The sequence below is a fragment of the Spermophilus citellus genome (genome assembly GCF_964194105.1).
Source record: "Spermophilus citellus genome assembly, chromosome: 2".
In the NCBI taxonomy this organism is placed as follows: domain Eukaryota; kingdom Metazoa; phylum Chordata; class Mammalia; order Rodentia; family Sciuridae; genus Spermophilus; species Spermophilus citellus.
Window position 1 is genome coordinate 192,459,556 of NC_138183.1, and position 12,630 is coordinate 192,472,185.

The following is a 12,630-nucleotide window of genomic DNA, read 5'->3' on the forward strand; positions in this document are numbered from 1 at the left end:
AAGGTGACTAGAGGGAAACAGATGGGATAGAGAATTTTGTTTTTAATACTGGGGATGGAACCCAGGGGTGCTGTACCATTGAGCTTCAACCCCAACCCTTTTTATATTTTGAGACACAGTCTTGCTAATTGCTGAGGCTGGCCCTCCAATTTAACAATCCTCCTGCCACAAGCTCCCAACTTACTGGGATTATTGGCATGTGCCTTGTACCTGGTTAGATATTTTTTTTAAACTATGGATTGATCATTACAATTGGCCTTTTTAAGTCTAAAAAATGTTTTATAATTAGGGAATAAAGAAAATGGTTGCCATCTCAATAAAACTATGAGCATCAAAAATTTCAAAGTATTATTTGCTGAGGATACAAGTGCAAACACAAAACAGTGAAAGCAATGATAAATCAGAGCCTATTAGACATGTATTTAGAATCTGAAATCAGTAGTTACAAGATGAATATGTTCCAGTTTCATGCATGGCAGACTACTTCATTGCATTTAAGGGACAGTGCTCATTTTATCTCCAAAGACAAGGAATACATGAAATTATCTGCTGTTTTAATTTACATGCACACACATATATCTTCACATAGATATATATTTATGAACGAAAACCTTAAGGAAATATATTTCACATACCATAAAATTCATCCATTTAAAAGGTCCAGTAATTTCTAGTATATTCAAAAATATGCTGTATTTGTTAAGATTTGAATAGTTTTGAGTATTTGAATGCCCGTTAAACCTTGCAATTATTTTTTACTATCACTCTTAGTTCTGTAAATCATTTGTAAAATGACTTAAAACATAAATGGGGGTGTCCATTGCACCAAAACAGTGAACAATGATGACCACCTTTCCTGGTATGTTGAGGGAAAAACCATAGAGTCAGCAATCCATTTCCTTTGAACCACCCAAGCAGGAAAGCAGCCCTATCATTGTGCCTATTCTCTCCTTTTAAAAGGAAAACATCCTTAAACAAGAAGACCAGGGAGCTCTGTCCTCTCTAGGCAATTTTGGATGCAAAGATTTAGCTCTTTGGCTCACCACACAAAGGGCTAAGGAGCAGGTTGCTCAGGACAGTGGATGGCCCACCAGGGAGAGTGAAATAAATCTATCATAGTATACTCCCTGCTCAGTGAACAAAGGCCCAGCTGCACCTGGCCAGGTTAGGCTGTTGATAAGTCATTCCTAACCTAAGATTTCATGTGACTTGTTCTCAAATCAGAAATGAAAATTTTGATATCCTAAATATTTTCAATGCCTAAGAGAAACTGCCATCCTCCTAAGATATATACTGCATGAGTTAAACTGTCAACTAGGGTTAGTAATGTAATCTGCCTGTTACAGGAATGCTGGACAGATTAAATGAGATGTTAACAGGATGTAAATTGTTTCCTCACCGCAGCCATGCTGCTTATGTTATAAATGTAGTTTTTTTTTCTTTTTAGTACTTTGTAGACTGTTAGGTGCTTTACTCTTTTTTTGGTTGTCAATGGACTTTATTTATATGCAGTGCTGAGAATCAAACCCAGTGCTGCACACATGCTAGGCAAGCATTCTACCACTGAGCCATAACCCCAGCCCCTATAAATGTAGCTTTGATTAACAGAGAAAGAGCTGGTAGACAAAACAGTAAAAACAATCTTTGAGGTTGAAAATGCTGATTCCAATGGCACCTAAATATTTTTATAATTCGGTGCTGGCAAGCCCCACTTTGAAATGTAACAGCTGCATTTGTACATAGCAACATGGGAGCTCAGGAGTCAGCAACTGGGTCAAGGCATGGCAAAAGGCATAATTTCCCACTTATAATATGGGGACATCGATACCTGCCTACCTGTGACCCTTGAACAACACAGGTTTGAGCTACATAGGCCCATTTGTTTGTTTATTTATGTGGTGCTGGGGATTGAACCCAGGGCCTTGTACATGCAAGGCAAGCACTCTACCAACTGAGCTACATCCCCAGCCCTTCCATGGTCCACTTATACATAAATTTTTTTTTTTTAAGATTTGTGAGAACTTGTAAAAGCTTGCAAATGAACTGTGTAGCCTATGAATATTGAAAAAAATTAAGACATACAGGTATGTCATGAATACATAAAATATAGTCTACTTTGAATACATAAAATATAGTCTACTTTATCATTACATGAAATACACTTGTCTATTACAAAGTTGAAATTTATTTTTAAAAAACTTAGAAACTATACATGGTATAAAGATGTAGCACTTGTCAGGTGTGGTGGCACACACTGTAATTCCAGGAACTCATGAGGCCAAGGCAGGAAAATCAGATTCAAGGCCATCCTCAGCAAGTTAGTAAGGCCTTAAATAATATAACAAGAATTTGTGTAAAATAGATAAAAAATAAAAAGGCTGGGGATGTGGTTCAGTGATTAAATGCCCAGCCCGTGCGGCGTGCGCACACTCTCACACACCAAAGCCCAAAAGATGCAGCATTAAATAACTGCATAAAATTAACTAGTTAATACTGTACAACTGTAATAATTTCAGAGCCATGTCCTGTTGCTCTTGCAGGGAGCTCAATTATTGCCCCACTTAAAATGCCCTGAAGTGCTTCATTCTTGAATGAATGAATGACTGGTATCTACAGTAAATTGCTTTACTGCAGTAATATAATAATATGCAAAGCATGTGTTCATTGTTTGTTATCAGTTAAGGATTTATAAAGCTTTTAGGGAGTCAAGTCATACTGAGATTTTTCAACCACATGGGGTGTCTCTAACCCCGACACTGTTCACAGATCAACTGTAGTAATAACAGCACTTACTGGGCACTTGCTGAGTTAGGCAGCGTGCTGCATGCTAAGAGCTCTACATGCAGACAGTCTGGAGTAGGCAGAGATGTTAACTGATGTGTCCTGCTCACATAAAAAGTTGTGGACTGGTACTGAATTCAGACTGGCTTAAAGACTAGGGTTCTTAACTATTGCTATTATGTCTCCAGAAATACATTTTATGTGGAAAGGCAGATCCCAGACACAACTGGCATCCTTGGTCCCAGTTAAAAGTGCAAAACTGGCTGACGGGAGGTGGTGAGCTGGGGTCTGTGCCTGAAACTTTTTGGCCCTCCCCCTGGAGATACAGTTGTGGGGAGGCTCCACAAATAATCACTTCACTGTGTGCTCCAACAGACTTTGTGATAGTGACAGTTTGCAAGCCCAAATACTTCCCCCTTTAAAACCCTTTCCCCACTGTCCTCACCACATTTTCTATGCTTCTCCTGGTTCTACACACTGATGGTGCCATTTTGGTCTTCAACATTCACATCCAGGTGCTCTCTCCTTGCTTATGGACAACTGATTTAGCCATGAAAGTCCTGCAACCTGTCACCAGCTGCCAAGAATCCTAACAACCTAACATCTAAGAGCCTGACAGTAACCTATTAGTGGAGAGTCCACAATAGGCCTCAGCACTTGTCTTCATATTGCCTCATTATCACCAGTGGGATCCAAGGACAATTTTACAACAAAACTTTAGCTGCTCTGCAATAATACCTTACCTATTGTGGGGACAGAGACCCTGTGCTATAATAATCATCATCATCTGCAGTTTTCTATGTGCCAGTTCATTGACCCTGTGCTATAACTCTGCGGCCGCCGCCATCATCATCATCATCTGCAGTTTTCCGTATGTACCAGTTCAGTAAGTTTTGTTTCTTCCTCTCCAAGCTGCTATTTACAGCAGTCTTGTTACAACATCACCTGCTGGGAAGTTTATTTTGTCCCACAGACAAAAAACTTCCAATTCTAAGTGGATTGATGAGGTTTGCAGAAAAATCATCAGGAAAGTAATTTACCACTACATACAAAGATCTGTAACTGGCTGTGCCAGTACTAAATGCTAAGGTCTCAGATGACAACTGTCTTAACCTGTTTGCATCACCCAGTTCTCTATGAATACTCCAATTAATTTTAACACATTTCACTACAAATAATGTCTCAACTACATCAGCACAGGCTAAGAAATAACAGGAATAAAGCAGCTTAGCTTAGTGAAAATATTTGGACTTTTGATAATAGCTCAGTGGGACAGCCCTTAACCAACACGCTCAAGGACCTGGATTTGACCCCTAGCACCACCCAAAATACAATAAAACCCCAACATTTTTAGCAAAATTTGCAAAACACCTAGTTTTACCTACAAGGGATAAGTAAAACTTTCCCAGTTCTGGTGGAAGATAAGAGCCAAAGAACTGCCTGTCAGTTTTGGGGGTAAGCACACAACCATTTTACACATGCAGTTACCCCGACAGGCAGCCTTTACAATATCTCACTCAAATCTTCTCAGAAACCTTTCATCAGTTGAGAAGGCTCATTCTTAGGATAATGTTAGCCCCACTTATTTTTGTTAAGTCAGGTTTTAGTTTCTAGACATAAGGTATTACAAAGTAAACTCACTCAAGGCCAGTAAATGGGTCACTAACACTTTAGTTATGCCAATGATTAGAGAATTCAGAAGTCCTTACAGGTTGTGCTTGCTATCCATGGGTTTTATGTTCAACCAACCACCGATGAATTAATAAAAATAGATTATGCTTATACTGAACATGTATGGAGTTCTTTTTAAGACATAAATAATCTAGATGATATAAAGCATATGGGATGATGTGCTTAGATTACATGTGAATATCATATGCCATTTTATTGAGACTTGAGTAAAAGAGGTCTTTGGGGGTCCTGGAACTAATCCTCTACAGACATACTGTGTAGGCATTAAAGGTTCTTCCACAAGGGGAAGACATGTCTGCAAGACAAAAAGTTCTAGAGATATGTTGTACAACAATGAATGTACTTATAACACTATAGAAGTGTACACTTAAAAATGGTTAAGATAGTAATTTTTATGCTGCATTTGAAACAAGTTAATGGGGAACATGGATACACATGTCCTGTGAACACTATTTAATTCAGTGAAATATTAAGCCCTTACCATAACAATGTACAGTGCAGGTGCTCGTTCGACTCTATATAGTTAAGACAACCAAATAATCAAACAGCACTTCTGAGGCAATCAATGGAACCAAGTTTTTTATCACCAGCCAGATAGCATTTCCATCAGGATGATGGAGCCACCTGACTTGGCCTCCCATTCCTATAACAGCTGTCATTAGGAAGCTGTATGTAGTGGTAAATTACTTTCCTCTGTGACCAATCAAAATGGTCTACCAGTCTTATGGGATTTTTCAAGCCAACTTTACCTTCACCAATTTCACCTAATCAAAAACATCCAATTTCTTACAAAATACAATCACTGTTAGCAAATATTTCTAAACAGATAAAACTGTAGACAATTTAGGTGTTTTAATAGTATTCCAGGCTATAAAAGCTAACTGCATAGGACTTAGGATGTGGACTCTAATGACAGTTTTACACTACTTAAGGCAATTCACTTCTAAGATTTAAGCACAATAGCACAGTCAAATCCCCTTTACACTTTAGAGATGCTAAGAATTCAGATAACACACACACTTAGCACAGGATGGCAAAAGTATGTACTTATATTTACTTTCTATGTGCAATACAATTTTCCTTATACAGCAGGAAAAAATGATCTTAACCCCCATAGCTCAGTGGTGGAGTGCATGTCTACCATGTGCAAGGCCTTAGGCTCAATCACCACCTTCCAAACCAAATTCTTCTTCTAAACCTGTAATCCTGAAACATAGATAATTAATCAAAGTGCTGCCTGCCAGCTGTCAATCTTCACAATCTCATCTTTCTCTGGTTAGCTCTGCTTGGTTCCTCCAGTTTTGGCCCTTTGCAAATATTGCAAATATGGCTTAAACCAAAATGATATGTTCCACAGTCCAACATAACTCAGCTTGAATAGTGGACAGAAAGTCTAGTCAGGCCTTATGTCTTTGTACAAGATTTTATTAAATGCCTTTAAAGAGTAACATCCAGACTCCAGATACAGCTGCCAAGACGACCCTGAAACCAAACAGAGCACAATAGTAAGTGACACTGTACCTCAGTATCAACTTCCTTCACTTATCAAATAGGTTCACATAAAGATTAACAATACAGGAAGGCATAGTGGTGCATGCCAATATCCCAGGAGGCTGAGGCAGGAGGATCACAATTCTAGGCCAGCCTCAGCAACTCGCCAAGATCTTCAACAACCTAGTGAGACCCTGACCCAAAACAACAATTAAAAAAGGGCTGTGGATGTGGCTTGGTGATAAAGCACCTCTGGGTTCAACTCCTAGTACCAATAAGAATAAGAAGCAGCATCACCACCAAGAAACAAATAAAACCCTCAGATACATAAGAGGCTGCTTGTCAGGGAGCTGCTGAAGAACACCAGCCAATTACTAACAAGAGTGCCTTGAAAATCTTGAGCAAGTATTTCAGATAACAGTAAAAGTAGGATCTTCATTCTTAGATCAGCCACCCCAACAGAACTGTGAATTAAATGGGCCCCAGATTCCAACTTAGTCAATCTCCAGAATCCAATTTTATTCACCAAGTGCTTATTATCAGTTTGATACCAGTGTATACATGTGTGATCATGCATATGCACACACACGCACAAGGAATAGGAAGGACACTGCAGACTTACCTGTTATGCTGTAGGGACTGGCTGGGGCATGGCAGGGGGCTCTGGCTTCCCACCCTTCTGTTCTGAGATGGGGGTGGTGGGCAGGATCTCATCTTTGGGTTCCACGATGCTCACGTGGTCAGGCAAAGGCTTCTTAGGGCCAATCTTACCACTTGGGTCCCAGGGCAGCATGATCTTCACTTTGATGCCTAACACACCTAGAGGACATCAGACAGGAACTAGATAGTGCTTCACCAACACCCCCCTCACACACACATATAGGATAGAAAAGAGCAGTTTTCTCGAGCACCATTGGATCTGGCCCCTTCTCAGACAAATGCCTCTAACTCAATCAATGAACAGGACACTTTTGCAAAAGGAACCCTGCACAGCACCACAGAACGTGGCACTAACAAGGACCAAGAGCAGGATGTGACCTTTCTGACTCGTCATCATATCATCACTGAAGGGTTCAGAGAAGACTAAGACAAAAACAAAGCAATGATCAACAATGCAAATTTTACATCCATGCAGCTAATCAATAAACCCAAGGAGTACTAACATGCCCAGCTATTTCCAAGGTAAATCCCTACAAACACTGAGGTTGTTTATGGAAAACCACATCTGCTTATGCTCTTTGCCCCAAATATCCCCAGCTATTTACCCTGTCTGAGAAGCACGTGGCGCACAGCAGTATCAACATAGTAGTTAACAGGGTCCCCGCTGTGGATCATCAGGCCATCCACAAACTTCATGGATTTAGCTCTCTGTCCTCGGAGTTTCCCAGACACCACAACCTCACAGCCCTTGGCTCCACTCTCCATGATGAATCGCAGCACACCATAGCAGGCCCTTTAAAAGAACAAAAGAAACACACCTGTGTTATTAATACAAAATTCATCTAACCACTCCAGCAAGTTAAAAAAAAAAAAAGACCATCTTTCTTTTCTCTAATGATCCTTTAATGAAGAGCAAATGAGATCACATTCTGACCCCCCAAAATAGTAATTCTCTTCTATTCTTCTCATAACTAATCTTAGGCTAATTTTCCTTAGGGAATTAATGTTAAGTTCCAAGCAACAAAGTGAATTCCAACCATACCTGCATATCACTTCAGAAGGCTTTATAAAAACCAAACCCTGATGGCTCTGGGGTGGCAAAGCTCAAGGCATTTTCAAAAGTGGTCCCTAGGTAGTTTTCACATACAACCAAAGTTGAGAACTATACTGTAAAACTCCACAAGTACAGCCAGGCACATTGGCACATGCCTGTAATCCAGAGACTCAGGAGGCTGAGGTAACAGGATCCCAAGTTTAAGGCCAACCTCAGCAACTTAATAAGGCCCTAGATAACTTAGTGATACTGTTGCTAAATGAAAATTTAAAAGCTGAAGATGTAGCTCAGTGGTAAAGCAACCCTAGGTTTAATGCCCCATGCCAAACAACAACAACAACAAAAAAAAACCCACAAACCCGCTCTTAATAACTTGGGGTTCTTCCATGGTTTACTGAAATATTCAACCCCTAGAATTCATACTCAGAAGTGAACAAGAGTACTATATGGGAACCTGGCTGTTTTGATATCAGAGTGCCGGAAAAAACTTTAGGTCTATAAAACTCAATCTTTAAAAACACCTGCCCTTGCTGCTCAGTCTCATCCATTGCTTTACACCATAAGAGATACCAACTGGATTATTAACCACTTCCCACCCTTTCTCAATGTCATTCAATCATCACAACTAAGGACAATTGGCATAATGACCTTTATTTAAAGGAGATCCAACGGTCAGAGAAACTCAGTAATTTGATTAGGTTGCAGAACTTCCAAGTTAACTTTAATGTCAACAAAAATCACATGGAAGGCTTATAGCAGAGAGCTGGGCCACCCCCCCCCCCCAATTTTTCATTCAATGGGTACTAGATAGAAACAGTTTTTATTTCTAAGAAGTTCCCAGTGATGGCAGTAATGTTAGTCCAGAAATAAAACTTCAGGAACACTGTTATAACAGCGAACTGGCACTCAAATCAGGTTGTCTTTTCCATGTCCTTGACTATATTACCCAATCCCACAGACCAACCTTCCTATAGCAGAACATTCATGTCATTCCTGAGCTGAAAAACATTCCTTCCTCCAGGGCTCTGTAGTCAAGTACTGTCTAAATTCCAAACAACAAGGGGAAGACACTCCACAAATAGTCAAACTGCACAAAGAGCTTGTCAACCAACTCCCTATTGCCCTTTATACCTTTATCACTCCTCATTGTCCTAACTATAGTTTATAGAGATTAAGTTTCTAGATTTTATGCTGTCTCCCACCAGGAATATGTTCTCTTCACAGCCCCCATAAGGGTGAATTCATTAGTGGATTTGCATGGCTTCTAGCTGGCTTGAATGGAGGTATCCTACAAGTGCTAAAGCACACTTATTGCCTATAGATACATAACACCAACCTAGTTAATACGAATTACTCCTTAGTGAGTGGAGGCTGCAGTTCTATTTCTATTCTACTCTCAAAGTACACAGAACACTTCTCCATTACAGCACTGACCACACTTTATGGCTTTTGCTTCTTTACTAATCTTGTCAGCCTACCAGTTCAGCAATGGCATGGATTACCAGTATCTTCAGAGACTAGATGATCCTATCACTTAATAAGAGTTCATCTGCTAAATCAACAAAATGGCAGATACCATATTCTGATCCACACAAAGAGTGCATAACCATCAAGTTTCATGACACTCACCTCCGTACAGCAAGCCCTCCTAGGAGTTTGTATCGCAGAGACTCTGCCTGGGCAATGGCACAGAGACCTCTTGTGGCCACCTTTTCAGCATAAAGCTTTAAAGAAAGCAAGACACATGTGTTACCTTCACTGTTTCCAATTATAAGCCAGCACAATCATCTTTTTCCTACACCATCATATATTATCAATGTAATATCCCTGAAGAACTGAAGCACTTCTACCCACACATGGTACACAGGTACATAGTGACACAGTTCTCACTGTGTTCCCACCACTGGCTCACCCTAAAGCCACACTAGGAAGACCAATGGGGTAGCCAGTCTATCCTGTGTTACCTTTTCTATACTCAAGTGGAATATAAAAATTCTTTAGCCATCAAATTAGTTGAACAGACCTATAAAATTAAGCCCACTACTGATTAAGAACTTTAACAAAACACAATATTTGTAATACTCAATAAACACAAATACATTAAAGTTTCAAAGGTTACATCAAGGTTTTCTTTAAGTACCATTCTAAAGAGCCATTTCCAAGTCCATAATAATTTCTGGCACAAACCATGACCACTCACCTCTACACTGCCCTCAGGGAAGCCAAATCTCTTCTGAACTACCGCAGTCAATTCCCGGATCCGCCGCCCCTTCTCACCAAGAACATTCTGTGTCCTAAAGGAAAAAAGGTGACAATTCATGATTCTCACAAAATTCTAAACCTAACTTCAAATCTTATGACAAAATTCTAAATGTAGCTTTAAGTCTTGCACTTATGCTTTTTTTTTGTGGTACAAGGGATTGAACCAAGGGGTGTTCTACCACTGAACTACACCCCCCAACCTCACCCACCCCTTTTAGAGAGGGTTTCACTAAGGTGCCGAGGGTCTTGCTAAGTTGCTTAGGCTGCCTTGAACTTGGGATCCTATGTCACTGAGTCTTTCAAGCTGCTAAAATTATAGGCATGTGCCACTGTGCCCAGCTTAGAAAGTATAAATTTTAAATAACAAGAACTAAGATAAAAATTTTTAAATCCAGCTTTTAAAAAACTTGCATCCAGGGTGCAGCCAAGTGGAGGACAAACAGCGCCTTCCCCAGTTCTCTAGCAGTGTCTGTTCCTGTCTGTCCATCTGGCTCAGAGCTCTGGGAGGGTAGAGTCATACCAGGATTCTCCCAGACTCAGCATGAGAAATGTCAATAAAGGACCATTGGCTAACCAGGTGCAGTGGGGCCTAAGTTCAAGGCCAGCCTGGGTACTGTAGTGAGACCCTCTCTCAAAAAATAATGAAAAATGATATAGCTCTGTGGTAGAGCACCCCTGAGAACCATCTCCAATACTGATGGGGGAGAAAAGCATTCACCAAGGCCAGATTCATTGGTTGTTTCCAAAGTTTACACAGAATAAGTCACCTTAGTATATATAACAATCATAGGTAATGACCAATCAAGTGAGTTTTTACCTGGTAGCTAAGATAATGATTTCTGTCCTGGTTGGTGTAACTCGGACCTCAACTCCAGAGTAGCCATCTTCAGCCAGCTCCCGAGTGAGAAACTCATTTAACTCAGCTTTGAAGATGCCATCAGCAACAAACTAACACAACCACCACCACCAAAAAAAAAAAAAAAAAAAAAACAAGTTAAAAATTAGGAAACAAGGGTTACATTCCCCTGAACTGGTCTAGTTTATCAGTCAATTAATCACTCATTACAAAGCAACACTTCCAACAAATAACCCATCAATCATCCTATTTTCTTTTGTTGTTGTTGTGTCAGGGACTGAACCCTAGGACAGCTTAACCACCTAGCCACATCCCCACCAATTTTTTTTTTTTTTTTTTTGAGACAAGGCCTCACTAAGTTGCTGTGGCTGAGCTGGAACCTCAGCTTCCTTGGTTGCTGGAATTAAAAGCATGTGCCATCACATTCAGCTAATTCTCCCAACACTCCTATTCCAACAGCAATACAGGAACCCTTCTCAGACAAATGCCTCTAGGTCATCTTTACTTAGTTTCTTCTACCAGGGTCCTTTAAACTGTGCCACAGAACGTAGCACAGAGTAGGGCCTCATGGCCAAAGATGAACCAAGTCAGACTCGTCATCATCTCTTCATTGAAGGGTTTAAAAATTGGTACTTAAACATGTAAAATAAAAAGCTGCTCTGAAGTGGCGCATATATATATATATATATATATATATATATATATATATATATAAAAAGCACTGCGAGGACACCTACATAACTTGTCAAAGAAGCAGTGTGGGCTGAAGATAGCAGTGTCACATGGGGACTGCAACTTGGTCGCAAAAATCCCAGCCATGTTTACCCGGTCTTAACGTACTTGTGAACTGATCTATCGATAAAAACAAACCGTCTATTTCCAAAGCTAATGACTTTTACAGCTCTTTACTCTGGGAATGACAAAAAATTGAACCCGAGAATCTCCAGGAAGGAGCAACTATCAGTAGCCTCTCCAACTGAGGTCTCTGGAGTTGATACACTGAGACACTAAGCAAGGAAACCAAACTACACTGTTGTCGCTCCTTCCCAAAGCCATGGGATGAGTTGTGACGCCTCATGCCCTCTAAATGCTACGTTTACTATTTTGTCGGCCTAAGAAATGCTCACAAGCTCCTTCTCCCGGGCAGGTGGGGCGCCCAGCTAAGTCGGGAACTGGCGGAATCTGTATCTTCCCCAGCCACACTGCGCTCGGCCGTCGCGGGCCTCGCCCTCAATCCACTGCCATCCGCAGCCCGCGGGAACCCAAGGCAGCCATAGCCACTTCCTGGAACAAGGCACGGAGCTGTGGGTCTCTCAATAACACCCCAAGAAAATCCTGGGCCCGTGCATCCCCAGAGTTTCCCGTCCTCGGGCCCAAAGGCTCACCTTCCTCTTCTTGGAAATTTGTACCGCCATCTTGCCGCTGCAAGCCCCGAAAGGAAAGGAAGTCTGGCGGGCGGAAGTGAGTATAAAGGGCGCGGAGCGACGGCGAAAACACTGCGCGACGTCGACGCCGCCGGGCGCTCATGGGAAATGCAGTTTCACGTAAAGAAGGCGTTAAGAGAAGAATCGCAATAGTGACACCTGTAGGCAGAACAGAACAGCAGAGCAATCTGGAGTCTAGTTCTTACCGCTCACACACGAGCAACGTGTGGCGTAGAGATGGAAATTACAGGTATTAACTCTCAAAGCGACAGAACTTGATCAGCGGAACCCTGGTTCCTACACATTCTGGTCCACAGTAATGAAAATCTGCCGGAAGCCCTTCAATGAAATTTATTCAAGCACCCCATCTTCTCCAATCTGTGTCCATTTTCTCCGTTCTAAATGGATAA

The 12,630-nt window shown here is 41.0% G+C and overlaps 1 protein-coding gene across 2 annotated transcripts in view; it reads right to left on the minus strand.

The window, feature by feature from the left end:
* RPS3 (ribosomal protein S3) overlaps positions 1–12,299 on the minus strand; it is a 171,817-nt gene extending 159,518 nt beyond the window's left edge. The window contains exons 1-7 of one of the 2 annotated variants that reach the window (XM_081278887.1): positions 12,182–12,299; positions 10,758–10,888; positions 9,879–9,972; positions 9,308–9,402; positions 7,230–7,417; positions 6,587–6,783; positions 5,878–5,955 (exon numbers count right to left, since the gene is read on the minus strand). In XM_081278887.1, coding sequence (XP_081135013.1) covers positions 6,590–6,783; positions 7,230–7,417; positions 9,308–9,402; positions 9,879–9,972; positions 10,758–10,888; positions 12,182–12,211 — 732 coding nt within the window. In that variant the 5' untranslated portion in view covers positions 12,212–12,299 and the 3' untranslated portion in view covers positions 5,878–5,955; positions 6,587–6,589. Of the gene's footprint in view, positions 1–5,877; positions 5,956–6,586; positions 6,784–7,229; positions 7,418–9,307; positions 9,403–9,878; positions 9,973–10,757; positions 10,889–12,181 lie in introns of those variants that run through there. The other variant, XM_081278886.1, reaches the window with a different exon arrangement.
* Positions 12,300–12,630: the final 331 nt, after the last annotated feature.